The sequence below is a fragment of the Trachemys scripta genome, chromosome 5 (assembly GCF_013100865.1).
Source record: "Trachemys scripta elegans isolate TJP31775 chromosome 5, CAS_Tse_1.0, whole genome shotgun sequence".
In the NCBI taxonomy this organism is placed as follows: Eukaryota; Metazoa; Chordata; order Testudines; family Emydidae; genus Trachemys; species Trachemys scripta.
Genome location: NC_048302.1, coordinates 109,182,294 through 109,209,173, shown reverse-complemented (window position 1 = coordinate 109,209,173; position 26,880 = coordinate 109,182,294). Strand labels below are relative to the sequence as shown.

Sequence of the window (26,880 nt, the reverse complement as noted above, 5' to 3'; positions counted from 1 at the left end):
CGTGGTATGGCGTCTGCACGGGTAACCCAGGAAAAAAGGCGCGAAACAATTGTCTGCCGTTGCTTTCACGGAGGGAGGGGAGACTGATGACATGTACCCAAAACCACCCGCGACAACATTTTTGCCCCATCAGGATTTGGGAGCTTAACCCAGAATTCCAATGGGCAGCGGAGACTGCGGGAACTGTACCGCTCCATAAGTCTATGCTAGCCATGGTAGTGAGGACGCACTCCGACAACTTAATGCGCTTAGTGGGGACATATGCAATTGACTGTATAAAATCGATTTCTAAAAATCGACTTCTATAAAATCCACCTATTTCATAGTGTAGACATACCCTTAGGCTGTGTATACACTACAGCTTAAGTAGGTATAAGTTATGTTGTTCAGGGGTGTGAATAAGCCACCTCCGAGCGACAAGTTAGCACTGTCCACACAGTTGCTTTAGTCAGGGTATGTCGGTGGGAGAGGTTCTCCCACCAACGTAGCTAACATCGCTCACAGGGGCTGCAGTAATTAAGTCAAGGAGAGCTCTCACCCGTCTGCTTAAATTATGCAACTGAATTATATCATACACGCTTATCACCTCATGAAATCATTACTCAAAACCATAGGGACATTATTCTTCTGATACTGAGAGTTATGAAGAGACGTCTTGTGCTCAGCTGTCTCTTTAAGGTACTCATGCACGCTGTGTACTCATTATAATTACTTTTTGGCCAATTAATTCTGCAAATTGCAAGTTAACCCCATTCAAACATCTCTGAAGATTGTTGAACAATGATGTTAGTTTTTCCATTTCTAACCAACAATCATAATTCTTGGGTTTGCATAGTTAGAGCAGCTTTGTGAATGGGAGGTCCATGACAGCCTTTCCTTTAATTACTAAATAAGAAATGCATGGTTAGTGTAAACGTCATCTTCTACAGACCTGTGTCTCAGTATTCTTCACCTCATACCTGGAGAAACTGACAAAAAAAAACTAACAGAACTGGTCAAAAAATATTAAAGGATCTTTTCCCCCCAAGAAAAATAGAGTTAACATTTTCAACTGAAAATTTCTGCAAATGAACTCAGGGGAGAGGGAGGAGTGTCTTTTTGTTTCTTCTTTCTTGCTCAACTTTTCAGCGGCAATATGAGAAAGGGGCAAGGTAGGAAGAAAAAAGATTTTAAATTCAAAAATGATTTTTTTGCAAAAATGTTCAACATTTTAAATAACTGAAAAGTCATTCTTTTTCTACACCCGCAAAATTAAAATGACTGGCTTTTCTGCAATAGCTCTCCCCCGCCCCATTTTTTTTTTTTAAATCAGCTCTATGGCTAATTGTAATATAAATCCCTGTTCACATGCAACTGAACTAGGACCAATTTCATATCTCAGTCTGCTCTGATAGTCAACCTGGGGCAACTTCACTCCTTGGTTTACCCGGGGCTGCTTCTTTCTATGTTGGATACGATCTCCAGGCCCAGACAAATGTTACTGTGTTGGTTACCCTTGGTTCATATTTTCAAAAACTTTTCTTTGCAAACATCAAAGCTAGAAAGAAATGTTTTCAAAATAAAAGCTTAGATTCTGACATCGGATGACTCTGTGAGCCAGTGACCTAGGCATGTGTCTGTTATAGCTATACCCTAACTCCAGCCCTACCAAGGTGGTGTCAACTTTCCATTAAGCAGGGAGCAAGCCCGAGCACATATCATATTGAACATATGCAGTCTATGCCCGGGGTGTCTCAAATAACTTGCAATACAATGTCATTATGTTCATTTTTGGTACTTTTCTTCCCCCTAGAACTTTAAATTTAATTATATTGTAGTCATCATTACTTTGTTTCAGCTAGTTACTTCTTGAATTAACTCCTGCATGTTACTTAAGAGTATATATATAACATATGGAGATATACCTACCTCATAGAACTGGAAGGGACCCTGAAAAGTCATTGAGTCCAGCCCCCTGCCTTCACTAGCAGGACAAAATACTGATTTTGCCACAGATCCGTAAGTGGCCCCCTCAAGATTAACTCACAACCCTGGGTTTAGCAGGCCAATGCTCAAACCACTGAGCTATTCTCCCCCCCCCCCTACACTGAGTCTTTGCTCTTGTGTGCTCTAGAACTAACTGTTTCAAGAAGCAGTCATTGAAAGTGTTGAAAAATTGCTTCTCATAACTTTGTCCTACTGTGTCATTTGACCAGTTTACACGCAGGTAACTGAAAAGCTCCATTACATTGGCGTGGTAGTTCCACAACAGTGAAGGTTACATGAGATTTCCATTTTAACAAGGGTGAAGAGTCTATAAAAAGAATCTGTATTTTGCATGAGAAGAATTCCAAATGCTTATTGGAGTTTATGAACTGCTTGAATTTCTATGGCAGTTTGCAGTGATAAAATAAAAAGGTTAGTTTTTGTTTTTTTTAAGAGTAGAGTGACAATTTTTTTTTTTTTAAGCATCTGACCTTGTTTCCAAGAATGATCTTAAGACATATTAAAGTAGTCTGATGTATGAAATTAAATATGATTCTTTGCTATGAGTAGGCTGGAAGAATGTTAAAAGAAATAACTATACAAAATATATAGCAAAAGATTTTAAAAGTTACTGTATTTAACATCAACATTTTGTTGTTGCTGGTCAAAGCTGACATAATTACTGATGACAAAGTATAATGGTAAATTATAAATTATGTTGACACCATGATCCTACATATTGAGGTTTAAAGAGCCAGAGTCATGTACTGTGGTAGGAAACAGATGGCTGTTACATTATAACGTCCTAAACCCTGTCGTTAGGCTAAATACAGGAGTAACTGTATGAATGAAACTATCAGAGGGATAAATACCAGGATAAATAACTCCTCCCCCTTTCTGGTATTTAAGTTACACGCCAATCTTGACACAAGAACAAATGGATACAAACAGGCCATCAAACAAGTTTAGGTTTGAAACTAGAGGAGTGACATTCTAGAACAGCCTTCTAAGGGGAAAAAAAATCCTAACTGGCTTCAGACTGAGATTGATAAATTTATGGAGGGAATGGTATGATGAGACTGCCTACTATGGCACATAGCCAATCTGCAACTGCTAGTTGCAAACATCTCTAGTGGCCAGTCATGGGACACTAGATGGGGAGGGCTCTGAGTTACTACAGAGAATTCTTTCCAAGGTGTCTGGCTGCTGGGTCTTGCCCACATGCTCAGGGTCTAACTCATTGCCATATTTGGGGTTGGAAAGGAATTTCCCCCCAAGTCAGATTGGCAGATTCACCTTCCTGTGCAGCATGGAGCAGGGGTCGCTTGCAGGTTTTAACTAATGTAAATGGTGGATTATCTGTAACTTGAAGTCTTTACGTCATGATTTGATTTGAGGACTTTAGTAACTCATCCAGAGGTTATGGGTTTACTACAGAAGGAGGTGAGCAAGGTTCTGTGGCCTGCAACGTGCAGGTCAGACTAGATGATCATGATGGGCCTGTCTTGTAATCTATTAATAGAAAAAATTACATGTAAAGCATTTGTCATACTTTTGACTGCGGGTGTTACTCACTGACAGGTGGAGAGCTATGCTTTACACTGAGAAACATGGAATGCAAGTACGGATAATGCTGCTGCAGCTGCTGTTAGCCAAACTCATTTTTTGGAAATACGGGATTGATTAGGGCATGTTTCAGGAAACAAGCAACCATGCAAACTACTACTTCTCTTCAGTTGACAGGTTCTGTTATCATTGCTAAACAATGGTCTACCCATAGCGTATTTACTTCACTGATTTTTCATTGGTGATTAAATGTTAGAGAGAGAGACCCTCTCAAGGTATGTTGAGACCTCTCACATCACACAGAACAGTCAACACAGCAAGCAAGCCTCAGCAATGCTGTTTCTCACTCTCCAGCTCTCTGCTCTGTCCCTGGAGAGATACACCCTGTAGTACACCAATCTTCCTCACAAAGAAGAAAACTACCAACATATTTTCGGTTAAGGCTGAAATCAGGACAACTCTCTCCTCCAAATCTATCCAGACATTTGAAAGTGTGGAAACAAGTTCAGGAAAGAATTTCCAGTATTCCTTGTCATTTTCACTTCATCTTCAATGCTGCTGATCATAAACTCCAAAAGGCATTTACTTCACCAAACTCAGTCACAAAATGTTAATTTCAGCAGGGCTGAAGCAAAATAACAAAAGAAATGAACTATGAAACAGATGCATCAATAAACTGATACAAGAAGTAGGAGGTCAACATCAAGATTTTGTGTTAAAGAATTGGATAAAGTGGGATACTTGTTTCAGTGTACATTGGATATAGAAGTGAATACCTATGCACTATGCTATCAGTATTGAAGAGGATATAAAAACAGCCACAACTACTGGAGACTTTTCCCTTGTTTTTTCCACGCTTCCAAGGGGATGGCTGGATGGGATGGATTTTGGTGAAACCTTAACGTCACTAAACTAAGTTTATTAGACTTTGCTGCTTTGATCTCTTTCAACTTTGAGTACTTGGTGTTTTTTTCTTAAGCCAAAGGCTAGTAATAAAGCCCTACTAGAGAGAGAGAGAGAGAGAGAGTATATATATATATATATATATATATATATATATATATTTTTTTTTTTTTTTTTTTACCCCACCCACACAAATCACGACCCCCATTCACAAAAATTTAACTTTGTGCCCCCCACCCCCCTTTTCCCCCCCCCCCATTTGATTTTATGAAATCTTTTAGATATACCACACCACTTCAGTGTAAAGGTCTATTTTGACCTCACCCTCTTTCCCCACAATACCCTTTCCTCTGGTGTATTACTTCCAGGGCAGAGAGCTTGACAACACCTTTCTAGAGGACTCGGAAGCCCTGGACAATGTTGCATCAGAGAGTGAAGATGAATCAAGCACAATTTGGTTTTGCTCAGCACCAAGACAAATTGTTCAAGAGGACAATGGCTATATGGATTAAAGAGAGCACTTGACATAGAGCTAGCTGAGCCTGTACCACGTGAGCATAAAAGAGTCATGTGTGTTTATGTTGTCCTTAATCATTGCCTTAGGAAGAAGCTTTCTGAAGACTGTGGAAGTTGTGTTATAGACACACCAGGCCAGTAACATTGTAACTGCATGATTTAGATTTCAGAGGATATAGCTCTCTCTCTCAAATCATGTTCTTGATAATGATACAGTTGACAAAACATCCATCAATATGCCCTGGAATTCCTGGCTTAATCAATCTGTTCTTTGAAATTGCTTGGGTGGATCTACAGCCTTCAGCAATTGTGTAAACAGATACCAAGTCCTTAATGTTACAGCAGAGTAAGATGTTACAATTTGCAAAAGGATCCATAAACAGTTTTAATGAATATCCAGGTTTGGGCAATCAAGGTGGGAACAACTGACAGGGGTTTAATAAACCTTTGGCATTTTTACAAAAACCTTAGATCAAACTCTCTGGCAACTAAAACAAAGTAATGACAAGTTAAAAAAATATATAGTTTATTTTCAAAAGCAATCCCTAGGCCTACTCCATAACTGAAATGGTAGAGGGAGACACAAACTTCCACCATATTTATAAAATAAGAGTATGCTGCAAGAACAAACTCCTCCCTATCACATAACTAAAAGCTGCAGGTATTTGGGCTCTCTTTACTATTTAATGCTGTAAGAATATGGGTGCTAGTTCCACTTTTATGTTTAAAAAAAAAAAACACAACTTAAAGCACAAAAGAAATGTTTAAAACTAAAATTCATGGGCAGCTGCAAGGTAAATAGTTAAGAATAGGGGATTCAGTAACAGTAAGAATTGCTGTGTATGTTTATTTACTGTTTAAAAAGTATTTACAGTGCTCTGTTTTTAATTGAAATATATTTTTCTATTTTAACTAAAACTTAACTAAAAAGACAGTTTTTATCCAGAGACCACCAAAAGGGAATGTTCCGGGAGGAATACATATATTACACATCTATCAGTTAAGAGTGATAGTGATCAAAACAATGTATTAACAGACAATGAAGTTTTGATTGAAAAGAAGTAGAATGATGATATAAAATGAGGTTTTTGGAGAGACCATCAGATAGTCTTTTTACAACAGAAAGCACCTTTAGACAGGGTTGATGCTGCTGGACTGCAAGATAGGGTTGTCAAACTGTCTGCAGTGGCTCACAAACGTGGATGCCAACCTCAGGGCAGCTTGAGGATCCATTGCTTATGCTTACAAATATGGTCCTCTCCAAATTCCAAGTAGCACAGTGATACAGGGATTTTTATTCTTTCCCCCAGAGTTCAAACTTATGGAACAAGTGTCGGTGCCTGTCTCCTCTTCAAAGGTGTGTGTGGCAGGGGTGCAATCAAAGTCTTTGCCCTTTCATGTTTCACAATGGCTCATTTGGTTTCAATGGGCCTATTTCTGTGTAGGACCAGCACTTTGCATAACTCACGAAACACGTTTACAACATCAACAACACTTAATATAATTTTATACGCTGGGCTACAGATGTTATAAGAGAGCTCAATGTATGCAGCACCCCTACAAGCATTTCAACGAGGACTGTCAAGCTATCAAAAAAAATTAAATCAAGATTCAGCACACTGTTAAACAATAGAATACCATTTATATAAATATTTTTGGATGTTTTCCACATTTTCAAATTTATTGATTTCAATTATAGCAGAATACAAAGTGTACAGTGCTCACTATTATTAAATAACGGCACTATAAAAATAATTTTTTTTTCAATTCACGTAATTCAAGTACTGTAGTGTAATCTCCATCATGAAAGTTGAACTTACAAATGTAGAATTAGGTACAAAAACTGCATTCAAAAATAAAAATGTAAAACTTTAGAGCCTACAAATCCACTCAGTCCTACTTCTTGTTCAGCCAATTGCTTAGACAAACAAGTTGGTTTACATTTGCAGAAGATAATGCTGCCCGCTTCTAGTTCACAATGTCACCTGAAAGTGAGAACAGACATTCTCATGGCACTGTTGTAGCCAGCATCGGAAGATATTTACATGCCAAATGCGCTAAAGATTCATGTCACTTCATGCTTCAACCACCATTCCAGAGGACATGCGTCCACGCTGATGACGGGTTCAGATCGATAATGATCCAAAGGAGTGTAGATCGACGCATGTTCATTTTCATCATCTGAGTCAGGTGCCAACGGTTAATTTTCTTTTTTGGTGGTTCAGGTTCTGTAGTTTCGGCATCAAAGTGTTTCTCTTTTAAGAAATCCAAAAGCATGCTGCAGACCCCATCCTTCTCAGATTTTGGAAGGCACTTCAGATTCTTAAACCTTGGGGCGAGTGCTGTAGCTATCTTTAGAAATCTCACATTGGTATCCTCTTTGTGTTTTGTCAAACATGCTGTGAAAGTGTTCTTAAAATAAACATATGATGGGTCATCATCCAAGACTGTCAAAACAAAATATATGGCAGAACGCAAGTAAAACACAGACCAGGAGACATACAATTCTCCCCCAAGGAGTTCAGTCACAAATTTAATTCACGCTTTTTTTTTTTTTTTTTAAATATAAACGAGCTTCATCAGCATGGAAGCATGTCCTCTGGAAGGGGCATATGAATGTTTAGCTTATCTGGCACATAAATACCTTGCAATGTGGGCTACAAAAGTGTCATGTGAATGTCTATTCTCACTTTCAGGTGACACTGTAAATAAGAAGAGAGCAGCATTATCTCCCATAAATGTAAACAAACTTGTTTCTCTTAGCGACTGGCAGAATAAGAAGCAGGATTGAGTGAACTTGTAGGTTATAAAGTTGTACCCTTTTTGTTTTTTGAGCAGTTATGTAACAATAAAAATCTCTAAGTTGTGCTTTCATGATAAAGAGATTGCACTACAGTGCTCGTATTAGGTAAATTGAAAAATACTTTTTATTGTACAAATGATAAAAGATAATTAGCACGGTACACTTTTATTCTGTGTTGTAATTGAAATCAATATATTTGAAAACGTAGAAAAACCATCCTAAATATTTAATAAATGTTAATTGGTATTCTATTGTTTAACAGTGCAATTAAAACTGCGATTAATTGGGAATTTTTTTAATTGCGATTAATTTTTTGAGTTAATTGCATAAGTTAACTGCGATTAATCAATAGTCCTAAACTCAACTCTAAACATTAATCACATTCTTATCAACTCAACTTCATTTTAACAATGTTAACACACAGGTGAGCCAGGCTGGTTCCAGCTATCCATTTGTCAATATTCATTAAGGCCTAGGGACACAAGCTGGTACCTGGTCTGCAAGCTTACAATGGTGTGGTTACTTTATAACTCTGTATATCTACCTACTTTTCCCCTCTGTCTATACCTTTCTTACTAATCATGATACATCTTTATTGCAGAGGGAGCTATTTACTATAGAACCAAGAACTTTAAGCCGTAATGTGGAAGGGCCAGATAAAATTCCATTTTTACTATGCCTGTGTTTAACAGTTTTAAAAAAACCTGGTATTTAAAACAGGTTGTATAGGGATTTGCGCATCTGGGGAATAATACAAACTAAAACTCTGCTTGCTCTTTAACCAAAAGGCCAAAGTACTTGTGTGGGAAAACAGAAGAACCATATGCCAGCACAACTTTACTCTGAGTTGGAAGATGTGTGTTTAAAAGCAAAGTTTTAGAAATTTGTTTTTTAAAAAGGTGTGTTTTTAAAGTTAGTTTTAATACTTACATTGTTATTTGTGGTTTAGGTGCATATGCAATGTCATTTTTTTCTATGGCAAAACATGTGTTTGCCCCCAGAAAAGGGTATACATAGGTTTGTGGTTTTTAAAAGTATTTTGTTACAAATGGTTTGTTTTTGGGTGTTAACATACTGGGTTTTTTTTACTCTATCCAAGATTTATTATATGTATGTGCCTGTTTTGAGATGGGTTAAAAAGTTGGTATATGTATTGTAGCTATACATGTAATACCTTAATCCTGTAGAAAAAAAGGTTTTTATGCATGTCCCAGGAAATCAGTACTTCCCAGAAAAGGAGATCAATGTGTAAAATAAGGAAGTTTCTCCTCTATCTGAAGGGAGGGAAGAACATGTAGAATGGTGTTAGCACATTTCCCCATTATAAAAAACATGCAAATATTAAAAAAATGTTTGTCTGTGGCTGGAGAAACACAGGGAGAAAAAAAGGAGCACAGGCTTGTCTAAAACGGCATTTGTAAAGCATTGTTTTTAATATAGTTTTAAATAGTAGAAAAACAGCCTAATTGATATTTTATTTTATAAGACAGTTTTACAGGTTTTGTAATAAAAATGGTCATCCACAGGACGGTCAAATCAAGAGAGACCCTTAGACCATGACACAAACAAGCTCAAAAGAAAAAAAAAAAAAAATACATCAGTAAAGGGAAATTCTCCAGCGTCAACAGCTGATAAAGTTGAACCTTAGTAAATATATTCTGATCATTTGTTTGGTTGTTTAACTGGTTTTGTTTTCAAGCAAATACATAGACATGTGGTGGATTTTTTGGTGAGAAAGATTATAGAGTTAAGTTTTTTGTAAATACTGTAAACAAATTTGTTAAAGCTCTCTGCGAATACTAGGATTCTTTGAAGAGAAAGGGATAGGTGGTTTTGTCTTAGGGGTTGCAACACCGGATTTCCAGATGGTAAAGGCCTTTAAAATGTGCATATTTTTTAGGGGTTAACCTGTAGCTCAAAACAAAAGGTGACTAGGTGTGAATATAAAGTTGTGCAAACAAAGATGTAAAAGGGGTTTGAATACAAAAGGGACTGCATAGGGTTTGAGAGGGGGTGGTGTTGGGATAAGAAGAGGCTTGTACAACAATTGCTGGAGAAACAAAAGAGGGCTCAGTATTTGGGGGATAAACAGACAGCACCCGAAAAGTTATAGGCAATAGATTCTAAAGCCAGAAGTGACAATTGTGATAAATCTAGTATGACCTCTTCCTTTGGTCTCTGCTATATAACTTTCCCAAAATAATTCCTAGATCATCTCTTTTAGAAAACATCCAATCTTGATTTAAAAATATCAGTGATGGAGAATCCACCATGATTCATGGTAAATTGTTCCAGTGGTTAATTACTCTCACTGTTAAAAATATACCCCTTATTTCCAGTCTGAATTTGTCTAGCTTCAACTTCCAGCCATTGGATCATGCTATACCTTTCTCTGCTAGAATGAAGAACCCATTGTTAAACATTAGTCTAAAATATCTATGTGGGGAAACAAATCAAGTCACCCCATAATCTTCTCTTTGCTAAACTAAATAGATCGAAGGAGCTCAGTTTATAACTATAAGTATAATTTCTAATCATTTAATCATTCTCATGATTCTTCTCTGAACCCTCTCCAATCTATCAACATCCTTCTTGAATTGCAGGCACCTGGACTGGACACAGTATTTCAGCAATGGTTACACCACCACCAAATAGAGATAAAAGAATAATCTCATTACTTCTACATTAGAGTTTCCGATTTATACATCCCAGGACTAAATTAGCTCTTCTGGCCAAAGCACTGCAGTAGGAACTCATGTTCAGATGATTATCCACAATTACATCAAAATCTTTTTCAGTCGTTGCTTCCCAGGATAGAGTCCCCCATTCTATAAGTATGGCTTACATTCCTTGTTCCTAGATGTATACAATTATATTTAGCCATATTAAAACAGATATTGTTTGCCTGCATACAGTTTATCAAGCGATCTAGAGAGCTTTGAATCAGTGACCTGCCCCCTTTGTTATTTACCACTTCCCCAATTTTTAGGTCATTTGCAAACTTTCAGTGATGATTTTATGTTTTCATCCAGGTCACTGATAGATATGTTAAACAGCACAAGGCCAAGTACCAAATCCTGTGGGACTTCACTGGAACAGATTATTCAGAAATGATTTCTCACTTAGTTACATTTTGAGACCTATCAGTAAGCCAGTTTTTAATCCATTTAATGTGTGCCGTGTTAATTTTATATCGTTTTCCTTTTTTCAATAAAAATGTCCTGCAGCACCAAGTCAAAAGCCTTACAGAAGTCTAGGTATATTACATCCAACACTATTACCTTTATAAATCGAACTTGTAATCTCCTCAAAGAGAGAGACAGATCAAGTTAGTTTGACAAGATCTATTTTCCATAAAACCATGTTGATTTCCATTGATTACTAGTGAACTAAAGGAGGGTAATGTAATTAAGTTCCATATCAGCTTCTCCATTTTCTTGCCTGGGTGACAGGCCTATAATTACCCAGGTCATCATCCTGTTAAAAATTCACACAAACATTAGCTTTCTTGCAGTTTTCTTGAACTTCCTCAGTGCTCCAAGACATACTGAAAATCAACATCAACAGTCCAGCAGCTCCTAAGCCACCTTTTCTAAAATTCTTGGATGCAAGTTATCTGGATCTACTGACTTAGAAGCTACTAAAGTTAGACGTCTGTTTGACATCTTCTAGTGATATAAACGGAATGGTAAAAGTGTGTTATCACCATACGCTGAGACTGTATCATCTGCTTTTTCACTCAAATACAGACTAAATATTTATCGAAAACTCAAGCCTTTTCAGCATTATTATTGATGATCCTACCATTTCCACCTCACAATGGACCACTGTCAGATTTCTTTTTGTTCCCAATATATTTAAAAACTCCTTACTATCCCTAACTCTGCTGGGGCCATAGATTTTTCCTTGTGTTCCTTGGCTTCCCTTATCAATTTTCTGTACTTCCCAACTTCTGATGTATATGCATGACTATCAACTTTCCCTTTCTTCCATTCATATGTAAATATTCATTTTACAGCTGCCTTCACTTCCCTCTAAACCAGGTTGGTTTTTTATTCAGCATAATCTTCTTCCTCAGTTAGTGGGCCTATGACTTTTGGGGCATCTAGTAACTGAGAATCATTTAAGAACTTACTGACATTTTTCTGATTCAATTCTTCCTCCCAGCTGATTTGGCTCAATTGTTTTCAGCTTTGTGAAATTGGCCGTATAAAAGCACCAAGTAAATATGATACTGGGTTGGACTCTATTTTGTTTGCATATTTATAAATGTAAAAAAGTCATGACCACTTGTACTAAGCCACCACCATTAGTTTTTAGCTCTGTGATAAGTTTCTCTCTAGTTGTTAGGACAAGGTCTAAGACAGAATTCCTCTGTATTGGTTACAACACTTTGAGTTACTCAATGCCAGCATTGTTAGAGATCACGATGAACTCTTTCAGAATCTATTGTGCCCAACTTACGAGGTTTCATCCTACAAGTTTATAAATGATGAAACAACCTATCTTGGAAGTATATGAAAGAATGCCACACAGTCTTTGGCAATATATACATCGTTTATAGCCTGTTTCATCGTGGCTTATGCATGCTTAGAATTATAACACCAACAAGGGAAGTTGCAAGAGTGTTGTCCATATCATGACACGGACTCAGTGATATTTGTGAGACAGGAGGAAGATTGGAATCACCCTCTTGAGAATTATTTAGGAGACCTCACAAGTGACATCCCACCAGAGCAACACATCATGAAGTCTGTGTCAGCACGCCCAAAAACGTGCGAATACAAACTGTCAGGAGGAAAGCCCCGTATGAAAGTCAAAGGGATCTTGAATGTAAAATTGTGAAAAGATAAAACTGACAGTTTGAAAGATCTAGTTCTGGACTATAGCATACACCTAGGGAAGAACATCCCTAAAGAGACAGAGGCATAGCAGCCCTCTAAAGGAACACCTGGTGTCGCCATGGATCAACTAGGAAGCCTATATAAATCTGTCCCTACACTAGTCTGCTGCAGCTTAAATTTTTTTGGGGGGGAGGGGGGCGAGGGGAGGAAGAGGGAGAGAAGATGGTAGAGACTAAAAAATAAGGGTTTGCATTCCAAAGATTTGTATTCAACGTTATACTTTTTTAAAGTCTGATATTCTTATGGACTCTTCTGAAGCTTGTGTTTTTATTCTTATCTGATCCAGAGTAGAGATTATAGCTCACTAAACAGTACATGTATAATCACGCTAAGCTTACAAATAGACAAAATACATACTCATCACTGCTCATTTATCAGTTTCTGGTGCATCCCATTTCGTATCACTCTTCTATTCCAATATCTTCATTGACTGAGAGCCTTCTGGGGCAGGGATGATGTCCACATCCAATACCTATTTTTTACTACAATGAAGAAAAGGATTTTTAGAAAAAGTTATGGCCTCTCTATCCCAACAGGGGAAGAGGACCTTGAGGCTCTATGAATAATTCTTTGGGACCTGAGCTTCCATTCCTTGTGCACTCACTATGTCAACAGGAGTTTTGTAGGGATGGCATAGAATTTAACAGAGAAAAACTAGTTTGTCCCAGTTTAAGGCATTTTCCATTTTACAAACAAGTTCATTAGTGCACAGCACATTACACTTATTTTTAGTTACATATAAAACTTGTGGTTACATAAGTCAGTAGATTTGGATATTAATTTAGGATTGTACAAATAAAACAAAACTGCAGTGGGCACGCTACTAGCATATATACCTCTACCCCAATATAACACGGTAAAGCAGCACTCTGATCAATTTTTTTTTGCTTCTCAGAAAAATCCCTTGATTATTAATTATACAGAACACCATCTTCAAGTTCTGTCTCAAGATCACTCACAATCCTAAAATAATGCAGCCGATTTTTAACATTGTTTCGGGGCATATTATTTAACTGTTGCATTGTGTGTCACCAAGGATTTGGGGGTTTACAGATCATTGGCATTCTTTTAACCAGGCTCCAGGCTGATGGGGATTACAAAAACACTTTTGTAAATCTACGTTTTATCAAACCACTTGGGATAAGGTCTTGTCCAACTAGATTTAGCCAATGTGATACACATCCATATGTAACCAATGTGTTGTCATCTTGTTCCAAATCACTTCTCATACTTCGCACCTTTTTCTCATCTTGTATTAACACTTTTCCATGTGATCTGTTGCATGCTTCCACCCTCAAGCCACCAGTAACTGTATCTAACAGTTCATCTGACTGGGTGCTTTGTAGCTTGGCTTTAGGTAGCTGATCATTGCCTGAAAAGTTGTAATTGCAATAACCTAAAAGACACTATTACAGCCATAAAAATTTTTTTGCAATTTTTGTTTGAAAATTGTGTTTCAGTGCTGGAGTTTTTGTTACGAACCTATCCATTTGTGGCTGAAAAAACATACTGCCTCCTTGTTGTCTCTGGCCAACCTGAGTCTGCTTTCATTTGATGCATTTGACAAAGGCTATGCAGTTTTAACAGTACCTTCATCCTCAGAGTCCGATTCTAATACTTCTGTATATTTAGCCAACAGCAGCAGTTGTGTGTATGTCTTTTTACAAATTGCAGCGGCAAAAAAACAATGTTTCCTCATATGGTCTGCCTTCCCACTGTTTCTTTGCAGTTTTTGCATCAAAGACTCTGTCATCTTCATGAACTTTCTCAAAATAACCATGAATTGGGTCAAGTGGCCTTCCACCTTTGCTCATGTTGAAATATTTTAACTTGGAGTTCAGTTACAGCAACTACACTCCAGCCAGCCAGATCAAGAAAGTACTGACCTAGACAGTTTGTTTTTTGAGGTCAATTGCTGAACTAACTTCTGATTTTGGAAAAAGAAGGGGAATTCCCAAACACACATGCAATTCTTCCTGCTAAATAAAGAAGGGGAAATCCCAAATTCAGAAGTTTCTATTTGAAATAGCCAAGGCCATAGCATGCAGCTTTAGATTGAGGTTTTTTTGCATTTTATTTCAATCATTTAAAAATCAAAACCAAGTATATTACTACAAAATTATCATCAGTCTGCTAAATATTTTTAGGTAATATTCATTCGTATAGTCTAATAAATAATTTAAACTAGAAAAATAAAATTATCAATGCCCTGTCCTAAGATTGATAACCCTGATAAAACAATTACCTGGGAAAACCTTTCATGCCAAGTAAGGAATTCTTATCTACCCAAGTTCTGACAGTCTGAAACTTGCTTTCCCCATTTAATAGGTAAGCTCTATATTCCCTCCTCCCTGTTTTTTGGCCTGTTTTATGACTCTGTTTTTATATTACTCTTGTAGGAGACATGATACTGAAATTTAGGACATTTCATTTTATAAATGCATTTGTTTTCCCCCCCGCTATGTTTGAAAACAGGTAGATCCAGCAGAACATTTAAAGCAAAAGGTCCCCAAAGTGTGGAGCACGCCCCCTTAGGGGGCGCAGAGGAACATTCAGGGAGGCACAGCATGGCCTGGGCCAGCCCACACACATAATTTTGGTATGAATTATAATGTTATAGTACACAGGGTGTACTATGCCCATATTTTCATACTGGGGAAGACAACTTGTGAGAAATTTGTAAATATATGAGGTGCATTTATTATGCACATCACATCTATCCAATCATTTAAGCACTTTTTAAAAAGAGATTACTCACCTCGTGCAGTAACTGGAATTTTGAGATGTATGTCCTTGTGGGTGTTCCAATCCAGGTACGCATGCAGCCTGAGACTTTGATTAGAGATTTTTGGTAGCAATGCCCATTTGGCCCCCCCACACACTCTGCATAGTCTCATATCCCATATCAAATCTATATAGGGCTGTGCAGACAAATCACCCTCGGTTCCTTCTCTACCACAAAGTCCCAAAGGAAACTCTGAAGCAGACAGGAAGGAGGATGGGTAATGGAGCATGCACAGAGACGCACATCTCAAAGAACTCCAGTTATTTTGCAAGTTAAGTGGCCTCTACTTCTTAGAGTAGTGTCCTTGTGAGTGCTCCACTTCAGGTGACTCCCTAGCAGTAACCCCCTTAAGATGGCAGGAGGCTCAGAACATAGTCAAGCATCCAATCTAGCAATCAGCAACTGGCATGTCCTTTAGTATGGCTACAGACAGACAGTCATCTAGTAGAATGTGCAGTCACTTGCAGGAGAAACTGAATATCAAACCATAACAGGTAATACATCCAGAGATCCATTGTAAAAGTCTCTGAATGGAGATAGTAGATCCCCTAGACCTAGCCACAATAGAAACAAAAACAGTCTAGAAGACTTCCTGAATGGTCTGGTTCTATTCAAGTCAAAGGCCAATGCCCTCTTATCAGAGTGTATGGAAGGTAGCTTCTTGAGTAGACTGATGCAGCTCACAAAGGAAAACTGGAAGGTGCATAGTCTGGCTAATATGAAATTCAGAAAAAGTCTTCAGTAAGTTTTGGATGGGTCATAATCACTTACTTTGTTCTCCAAGGAGAAGGTAAGGGACCACTATTAGAGCCCCCATCTCTCCAACCCTTTGCATAGAAGTCATGGCCACCAAAAAGGCCATCTTCATGGACAAATGTAACAGAGCACACAGCTAGTGGCTCAAAAGGGCTGTTTTATGAGACAGTTAAAAACAAGGGCGAGATCCCAAAATGTAGCAGAATCTCTAAATTTGAAGAAAAAGATTTGTAAGACCATTCAGAAATCTCGCTCTGGTCAGATATGGGACAAATGAGAAACCTATTGGTGAGTGTCTCTAAGTGAACCTTCATGGAACTGAGACAGAGAGAGAAACAGAGACACATATCCAACCATGCTTTCAATTCCAACAGCTAATCCAAGACGGTGGAAAGAGATGACTGGACAGGTGAAAAAGGACTGCAGTTACAAAGATGATATAGTCTCCATTTGTGGAGGTAAGCATGTCTTGTGGATTCCTTCCTGTTATTGAACAACATAAGTTGTACTCCCAATGACAGGATGCATCTAGTCCTGAAAACCATTGAGGCGACATAATTGAAGCTGCATTCTGAGACAGTCAAGAATTGATCAGGAGTCACCAGAGAAAGCAAGAGGTCAGTCTAATGAGGTAAGGAAGCCAAACTTGTCTTGATTAAGTTGCTACAATCAAAATGACCCTGGCTTGATCCAGCTTGACCTTGTTGAGAACATTTAAAAGCAATGGAGTTGGTGGATACATGTAAAAAAAAAAAAAAAAAAAGACCCTTGTAATGAGAAAAGCGTCTCCAAAAGATTGGGAATAGAGTCCTCCTCTGGAACAGAATTTTCTGCACTTTGTGTTGGCTGCAGTGGTGAAAAGGTCAACCTCTGGAAGCCTCCCCCCAAGCTAGGAATATTTTGTTGAGGACTCAGAGTCCAACTCATTTGTAATTTAAGGGAAAAATTCTGCTGAGATCATCTGCAAGGATATACAGCATACCCAAGAAGAAGCCAAGATGATTATCTGGTTAACTATGTGTCAATTCCTGAGGTTTATCACTTCGGTGCAGAGCAAGGGGGAAAATGTACTCCTCCCTGACAACTGTTATCTGTCATGTATTTTAACAGTTTGTATGATCTTGATTGACTTGTTTTTGATTAGAGGAAGAAAGTGGAGGCAGACATTTCTGACCAACACCCTGAAATCCAGCAGGCTGACATAAGAGCCGTTCTTGTTGCAACCTTTTGCCTTGGACTGTGAGAGACCCTAAATGTGCTCCTTGTCCCCAGAGGGAAGCATCTGATGTTATGACCATAGAAGAATTTTGGATAAAGAGGATTCCTGAACAAACCTTGGAAGGATCCTTCCACACCGTGAGTGACTGTAGGAACCAACTGAGTGCACCTATTTGTTGAGACTGTGCTAGTTGGATACATAAACTCTCCAGAGCCATCTCTGGAGTCAGAGATGTAAAATGGCATTTTAACAGATTTAAAAGTTTTATTAAGATGATGTTAAAAAAATAGTGAACAGAGTTTGAGCATATGTTAAACATGAAAGCTGCCACATTGCTCAGAAATTGCAGACACGTCCTTGCTGGAGCTTGACGACTGAGCTGTATTCTTTGAATAAGGTTCTTTAGAGTGAGGAACCTGTTGGGAGGGAGATAAGTGTTGTCTGTCACTGAATCCAGAAATACTCCTTTAAAAAGTATTTGCTGAAGTCAATGCCAATTTCTCAATATTTATTTGTAGGCCTAAACTGCGGAATAGTGAAATTCTCATTTGAACTGCCAACAGCACCTCCTGATAAGGCCATCCATTGAGAAGCCGGTCATCAACATATGGAAAGACTGTTGTTCCTAGATGATAGTTATAGCTGCCCACCTCTCACATGATTTTTGAGAAAACCCTTGAGGTAGAAGAAAGGCTAAAGGGTAGGGCCTGGTACTGGTAGTGGTTGTGATAGAATGTGAGAGAAAAATCTTCTGCGAGAGGGGTGAATTGCTATATGGACGTAGGCATCTTTGAGATTGGAGAGTTTAAAACCAATCCTGGACTCCAGGGAGAGAATTCTCTGCTAGAGAAATCATCCAGAATTTCAGGTGGCCAACATTTTTGTTCAATTGTCTGAGAGACCTAGTATTGAACTCCAATCCGCATTTTACTTGGGTATCAGAAAATACCTTGAATAAAACCCTTTTCCTTTCGGTTGAAGTGGAACTGGTTCTATGGCCTCTAGACTTAGGGGCAATGTGATCTCCTGTCTCAGCAATTGACTGTGAGAGGGGTCACTGAAGAGGGACGGGGAATGGGGTGGCAGAGCGGGATGGAGGTAAATTGGATTGTTTAACCAGATGAAAGGGACTCCAATACCTATTTGTTTGATGTTATAGCCTCCCATGCCTGTCGGAATAGAAAGAGGCGGTGTCCAAACTGAGGAAGAGGGGTGGTATAGCGTAGACAAGAAACAGACTATTGGGTGGTTTAGACTCTTGACCAAAACTGGTGTTTGGAAGATGTTTATAGCTAGGATGAAGTTTTCTAAAATGAAGCTTCTAACCCAGCAGTTCAGATCGCTTACAGAAAGTGGAAAATTGAGCAGGATGGGATCTTTTTGCCAATTGACACATGCTAAACTTTTAATTTTATTTTCAGGCACTTATATCCCCAAAAATGCAAGTGTAGCCCTACAGTCCTTCAGGGTATGAAGAGAGTCATCTGTGGAGTCCAGGAAGAGCTTGTGGCCATTAAATAGTAAGTCCTCAATGTTTGATTGTACCTCCCATGAGAAACCAGACAACTGAACCAGGATGCTCATCTTATCACTACTGCAGTGGAAACAAACCTGGCTGCAATGCTGACCGCATCAAGTGAAGCCTGCAAAGAAGTCTTTGCCAACAGCTGATCCTATGTTATTATGGCACTAAACCAATCTTGATGCTCCCGTGGTAAATGATCACTAAAAATCATGAAACTTCTCTAGTTCAGGCAGCCACACTTCAACATCTGTGCTTGGTGACTTGGTATCCTGAACTCCAATGTTGAAGAGTAGCTTTTACAAACAAAAAAGGTCCAGATGTTTCTGGTCCTTGTTATATAGGATAGCTTTTTGAATGCTATCTCCCCCTTTCATTAACTGTGTTCACAACCAGAGAATTTGGAACTGATAGGGTTTTTTGGTTTGGGTTGGTTTTTTATTAATTATTATTATTAAAGTCAGCATGCTTGCATGTAGGGTTGCTGTTCTAGTTTGCCAGGTGGTCTTAGTTGGCTCAAGATGATCATTAAATCAGGAGGGCTACCCAGGCTAAAGTAGTATGCAATATGCCAAGGAGCTTACCACTTAGGTATAGGACTTAAATTAAGTGGTACAGTGCTTCATCATACGAGAAGTACTCAGAGCCTCAACAGCTCTCCTCCCATGCCCGGCCTGAGGTCTCTGGAGACTGAACCTTCTTTGAAGAAGAACGCTCCGCTCTGCTGCTCTTGTCCCTCTCCTTAGTCTCAATAGGAAGATCTCAATACTCCTGGCACAGTTATAGGTCTTACTCTTAGAGAGAGAGTGTTGGAGACCAGGGTCTTGATGCTGCTTTCACCTTGGAAGCGCTCAGTGACCATGATCTTGATGCAGACTGGGCACTAACAAAAGTCGAGTGTCCCTGTACAAGAGGGTTCTGTATACCTGGGTCCGAACCCGGTCTTAAGGCTTGCTACATAAGGAAATCAAGGATAGATTATTAATTGTTTATGGGCAAGGGCTAGGCAGGCATCTGCTAGTACTGGAGAGTGGCCTTAAAAGGTGATCTAAGAGCCTCTCTTTCTTATGAATGGAGAGTGGCCTAGGATCCAGACATGTTGCCAGAGTGAGTTTCAGTATGTGAAGAAGAGCTGCAGTGGTGTCACTTCACCATGAACCAAGCAAGCTGGGTCTCATCTTGAGGTAGCAGGGCTGTGCCTGCACCCACAGGCCATGTTGAGTGAGCTGCCTCACCACAGGACCACTGTTGCTATGCTAGAGCAAAAGAGACTCAGGTGTGGATCCCAGGTAGGACTTTAGCATCCACACCAGATTGTAAACCAAAATTTACAATAGCTGGACCTAGGTCCCACCGCCATGCTAATGGGTCCATACTGCACTACACAGTCCTTCTGATTCAAGTCTGCAGCTTGACCTGCATCAACATTTCAAAGTGACCAGGCGTGGACCCGAGTCACAGAGGGACTTGGGCTCTGACCTACTCCCCAACAGGGTCTCTGGGACCCAGGTCCTGAGTCAGACTGATTTCCATGTGGATAGAAGAAGAAGGGCTTGCAGGGTAGACATACCCTTACTGGTCCTGGAACTTGTGCAGGACTCCTGTGGAGCTGGCTAGTTGTACATGGGACTGAGAGCCCATGGAATAATATTGCCTCAAATGATGCTGCAGAAGCAGCTGCAAATCAGCATGAAGCTAGAATGGAGCCTACTCCATTCTCTCACATTTGTTCAAAACTCTGATGTCCCAGAAGTCTGCAATGAACTGGAGTTCCCAGACAGTTTTGGACTGGAGGAAGGTGCTATCATTTGGTGGAAGCTTGACTGGGAAGAGAAACTAGAAACTCTTGCACAGAAGCAAGGAGAACTATACATCTATGAAACCTCAAAAATCTTCTCCAGGCTAGGAGGGAAAGAAGCCTATTAGCTTAGTTGGTGCAATAAGAAAGCATTCTTGTGCTCAAGACTATAGCCTACAAATCTACTTACTTCTTATGTGAAAAGATAAATAGCTTGTTTCTTTTCCAAAGTGTTTCTGCTGGAAACAGTGTGCTATTTTCCCCTCTTCAAAGAGATACTGCAGTTGGAACATTTTCTTGGCTTTTCCCTTATCAAGGCACATTTTAGGATCTGGAAAAGGACTAGACAGTATCACTAAGCCCTGGTCTACACTACGAGTTTAGGTCGAATTTAGCAGCGTTAGGACGATTTAACTCTAACGCACCCATCCACACGACCAAGCCTGTTTTGTCAACTTAAAGGGCTCTTAAAATTGATTTTTGTACTCCTCCCCGGCAAGGGGTTTAGCGCTAAAATCGACCTCGCCGGGTTGAATTTGGGGTAGCTTGGATGCAATTCGACGGTATTGGCCTCCAGGAACTATCCCAGAATGTTCCATTGTGACCGCTCTGGACAGCGCTCTCAACTCAGATGCACTGGCCAAGTAGACAGGAAAAGCCCCGGGAACTTCCTGTTTGGCCAGCGTGGCAAGCTGATCAGCAGTGCTCATCAGCATAGGTGACCATGGAGTCCCAGAATCGCACAAGAGCTCCAGCATGGACCGAACGGGAGGTACTGGATCTGATCACTGTATGGGAAGGAGAATCCGTGCAGGCAGAAATCTGTTCCAAAAAGACGAAATGTCAATATATTTGCCAAAATCTCCACATGCATGATAGACAGGGACACACAGCAGTGCCGCGTGAAAGTTAAGGAGCTGAGGCAAGCCTACCAAAAAAAGGTTGCAAATGGTCGCTCTGGGTCAGAACCACATATATGCTGGTTCTATGATGAGCTGCATGCAATTCTAGGGGTGGCCCCTACCACTACCCCACCACTGTCCAGTACTAGCGGAGACTCCGGGGGGAGCGGAGTCTCACGCAACAGGGATGAGGATTTTGTGGAGGAGGAAGAGTATAGCGCAGGAGGCAAGCAGAGAATCCCTTCTCCCCGGCAGCCAGGAACTGTTAGTCACCATGGAGCCAATACCCTCCCAAGGCGGGCTCCCGGACCATGAAGCTGGAGTAGGCACCTCTGGTGCTTTGTATGGGAAAGGAAGGCACTGCTGTTTGAAACCGTTCCCACATGTTATGAAGGTTAAAGAAGCCAAAACCCTTTGCCTTACTGTGGCTGCCTGCAAGCCGAATTCTGTTGCCCAGCCGAGCGTGTGTGATGTTTCACACCAAACCAACAGGCACTCAATATAAGAAGCAAAATGCAACCTTGTACCAAAAGCACATGTGCTATGTAATGTGAATCGCTTGATTCAGTCTTCCCTTTGTTCTCTAAAAATGTACTTTTTAAATACTACTCTCCCTTTTTTTCCCCTCCTGCAGCTGCAAATGTTTCTATGCTCCCCCTATCATCTCCGTTCCAGAAGCTAGCGCAGATTAGAAGGCGGGGGGGGGGGAAAACGCACTCGCGATGAGATGTTCTCAGAGCTCATGCAGTCCTCCCACACTGAAAGAGCTCAGTAGAATGCGTGTAGGCAAACAATGGCAGAGTCCAGGAAAGCATTAAATGAACGCGATGAGAAGAGGGAGGAGCACGCTGAGAGGAGACAGGATGCAATGCTGACGCTAATGGGGGTGCAAACTGACATGCTCAGGTGTCTGGTGGAGCTGCAGGAAAGGCAGCAGTACCACAGACCACCACTGCAGCCCCTTATAACTGCCTGCCCTCCTCCCAAAGTTCCATATCCTCCTCACCCAGACACTCAAGAACGTGGGGGGAGGGGGAAGAGGGGTGAGCTGAGCGGGCTCCATGCTTGCCGTGGTGTGGCGTCTGAAGGAGAGCAGGAAAGCAGAGTTGCAGTGGAATCGGTGGATGACAATGGATGCCATGAGAATAGATATTTATACAGAACGACGAGAGGACCCGCGAGGTGGATTAATGGCACCAGGAGAGCAGAGTTGCAGCAGAAGCAGTGGAGGATGACGGTTAGTACCACACATTTCCCAAGGAAGAACACACATACCCAGGAGCTCATGACAGACAACATGGAGAAATTCGCTATCGAGGCAAGAGCAGCAGAGCAGAGTTGCATTGGAAGCAGTGTATGATGACGGTTAGCAGTCCTACTGCACCATCTGCTGACAGCAGCACCCAAGACACAACAGCTGCAGTGTCGGTGAGCTGAGCGGGCTGCACACTTGCTGTGGTATGCATCTGCACAGAAAAAAGGTGCAAAATGATTGTCTGCCGTTGCTTTCACGGAGGGAGGGGAGACTGACTACATGTACCCAAAACCACCCGTGACAATGTTTTTGCCCCATCAGGCATTGGAAGCTTAATCCGGAATTCCAATGGACGGCGGAGACTGCAGGATAGCTACCCACAGTGCACTGCTCTGTAAGTTGATGCTAGCCACAGTAGTGAGGATGCACTCCACCGACTAAATGCACTTAGTGTGGACATTCGCAATTGATTTCTAAAAATAAACTTCTATAAAATCGAAGTAATTTCATAGGGTAGACATATCCTAAGTTTGTCCAAATTACCTACAAAATTTAGTACTGCCAATTGAAAGAGTTGGGTTTTTTCCCTGACTAACTTCTATGGAAAAATGAGTATTTAAAGTCTTCAGAAGAACTGTAATGGCAGAGATCACAAACATCCTAATACTGCTTTGAGGGGTAGAACAGTTCTAGCAGCTGTTCCCATTCATGATTCTAAGGCCAGAAAGGACAACTGAGATCATCTAGTCTGACCTGTATAATACAGGCCACAGAACTACCCTGAAGTAGTTCCCAGAGCATCTCTCTTTTAGGAAAACACGTAATCTGAATTTTAAAATGGTCAGTGATTGAGAATCCCCCAGGACCCTTGGTAAATTGAGCCAATGGTTAATTATCTCACAACTGAAAATTTTTCATCTGAATTCAGCTTTGCCACTGGATCATGTCAAGACTTCTCTGCTAGATTGAAAAGCTAATTGTTAAATATTTGTTTCCCCATCTTGGTACTGTAATCAAGTCACACTTTAACCTTCTTCGTTGGGCTAAATAGTGAAACTCAAAAGAGCTCTAACGACAAGGAATGTTTTCTTCTCTTAATCAGTCATGCTCAGGACTCTGAACCCTCTCCAATTTATCAACATCCTTCATTTGTTGACACCAGAACTGGACACAGTATTTAGGCAGTAGTTGCACCTGTGACCAATACACACACACACCCTCTACTCCTATTCAAGATTTCCCCCCCTGTTGATGCATTGATCCAAGGACTGCATTAACTCACTTAATCTAGGGGGCAAGGCCTGGCACCAAACTAATAAAAAGGTAGGCCTGACCTTCCTCCTAAATTATTAGAAGGAAAGAACATGGAGTCAGCTTGTAAACAGGAGAAGGATTTTCAGAAACATTGCTTTGCCTCTAATATAGCGTTATTTTAAAAACTAATATATATTCATTTAAGCCTCAGTCCTGCAATCGTACTGTACCCATATGGAGGCCCGTTTAAGTCAATGGTGCTTCACACAGTTGCAGAGGGATCAAAGTGGGCAGACCCCTGCAAGATCAGAGCCTTACAGGTTAGAGGCATCTTGTTTGATTGATGTGCATTTAAGAATTCTTAATCCCATAAAGGCACTGACATGAATATAATTACACTTGAAAGAATTAGATTTATTGATAAAGGTCAGTAAACATCAGTTAAAAGGACACACGATATTTCCACTGATAAAAGATTACAGATAGGCAAAGAAAGAAAAATGCTGCTTGAGAACTTGAATTTGATTTAAGGATTTTTTAAAAATATTTTGACTAGGGCTGTCAAGCAATTAAAAAAAGTTAAACACGATTAATTGCACTGTTAAACAATAACTGAGTACCATTTATTTAAATACTTTGGATGTTGTCTAGATTTTCAAATACCGGTATATTGATTTAAATTACACAGAATACAAGGCGTACAGTGCTCACTATTTTTTATACATGCCAGTTGCTCTAAAGATTCGTAAGTCCCTTCATGCTTCAACAACCATTCAGGGGACATGTGTCCATGCTGATGGGTTCTGCTAGATAATGATCCAAAGCAGTGCGGATCGACACATGTTCATTTTCATCATTTGAGTCAGATGCCACCAACAGAAGATTGATTTTTTATTTTTTTTTTGGTGGTTCTGTTCTGTAATTTCCACATCAGAGTGTTGCTCTTTTTTTCTGAAAGCATGTTCCACACATCATCGCGCTCAGATTTTAGAAGGCACTTCCCATTCTTAAACCTTGGGTTGAGTGCTGTAGCTATCTCACATTGGTACCTTCTTTGCATTTTGTCAAATCTACAGAGAAAGTGCTCTCAAAATAAACAACAACATGTGCTGGATCATCATCTGAGACTGCTATAACATGAAATATATGGCAGAATGAGAGTAAAAACGGAATGGTAGAGATACAATTCTCCCCCCGGGAGTTCAGTCACAAATTTAATTAACACTTTTTTTTTTTTTTAAACGAGTGTCATCAGAAGAAAGTACATCCCTTGGGGGGGGGGGGGGTCGAAGCATGAAGGGGCATACAAATGTTTAGCATATCTGGCACGTAATTACATTTCAATTGGTATTCTATTGTTTAACACTGCAATTAAAACTGATTAATCACAATTAATTTTTTAAACCACGATTAATTTGAGTTAATTGTGTGAGTTAACTGCGATTGACAGCCCTACAATCTGCAAAATTCATACAAAATAAACAAGTTCACTCTAATTTGCAAACTGCTTTGGAAAAAGAGGAAGTTGTTCTTAATAAAATAAAAAACCTAAATTACTACAGGTCATTTATGTCACAGGATTCTGACTCTTTGGTTTTGAGCCCCTATGACAGACTGATGAAAAACTCCCCTACAAGAAAGGCAACCTTGACTTTTCAATAGCCAATCCCAGGTACAACTGCAATGGATATTGTCTCATGCACTCCTATGTTCCAAGGTCAGCTCTTTTGGACAGAGGTGAAAAGAAGAGATTATTCACCCTGTGCAGTAACTCTGGTTCTTTGAGGTGTGCGCTACTATAGGTGCTTCACTCTAGGCGCACTTGCACTCCTTGCGCCTTTGACCAGAAATTTCATAGTGTCTGTTCGGCCTGTGCATACATACTATACAGTGCAGTGCACTACACCATTGTTATGTAGTGCTGCACAGGCGAACCACCCTCAATTCCTTCTGTACCGCGAAGTTCCATAGCAGAGAACTTCTAAGAAGATGCGAGGGAGGTGGGTACTGGAGCACCCAGAGGAACATACATCTTAAAGACACAGTTATTGCACAGGGTGAGTAACTTCTTTGAGCAGTGTCCCCATGTGTGCTCTGCTCTAGGCGACTACTAAGTAGTTCCACTAAGGGGGCAGGGGAGGGCTTCCAAATATAATTCGGAACTGAAGAAAGCACAGCAGAGCCAAACATAGCATCAGAAGCAGATTCTTGGGTTACTGCTTAAGGTTCAGAAAAGGCATGTATAGCAGTCCAAGTAGTTGCCCCACATATTTCAGTGATAGGAACATTTTTCAGAAAGGACACTGGAGTAGAAATAGATCTTGTTGAATAGATTTGGACACCCAAAGGAAGCTGAAGACCAAGATTAATAGCAACAATTAACTCAGTCCAATATCTGTCTAGAGAGTCTTTGTTGACTGCTGGCCCTTTAGATCTCTCCACAATAGTGACAAACAACTTGGAAGTCTTCCTAAAAGATTTAGTCCTGCCAAGGTAAAAGGCCAGAGCACTCCTGGCATCAAGTGTGAGTGCAACAGCGCCTCTTCCTTACCCAACGAAGGTTTAGGGTAAAAGACTGGGAGATTAATGGGCTGGTTAATATGGAACTCTGAAGATAATTTTTATCAAAAATTGGGGTGTGTGACTTTGTCTTTGAAAAATATTGTAAAAGCCCTTATTTCCCCAACTTGTTGAGCAGATGTGATAAAAAAAAAACCATTCCTGGTAGCTGT

At 40.0% G+C, this 26,880-nt stretch overlaps 1 protein-coding gene across 8 annotated transcripts in view; it reads right to left on the bottom strand.

Moving 5' to 3' along the window:
• LCORL (ligand dependent nuclear receptor corepressor like) overlaps positions 1-26,880 on the bottom strand; it is a 167,416-nt gene that overhangs the window by 119,569 nt on the left and 20,967 nt on the right. Inside the window, exon 2 of one of the 8 annotated variants that reach the window (XM_034772416.1) lies at positions 13,015-13,139. The exons of the other annotated variants lie outside the window; for them this stretch is intronic. Within the exon in view, the coding sequence (XP_034628307.1) occupies positions 13,015-13,018 (4 nt within the window). The 5' untranslated portion in view covers positions 13,019-13,139. The remainder of the gene's footprint in view (positions 1-13,014; positions 13,140-26,880) is intronic. 8 annotated transcript variants of the gene reach the window in all.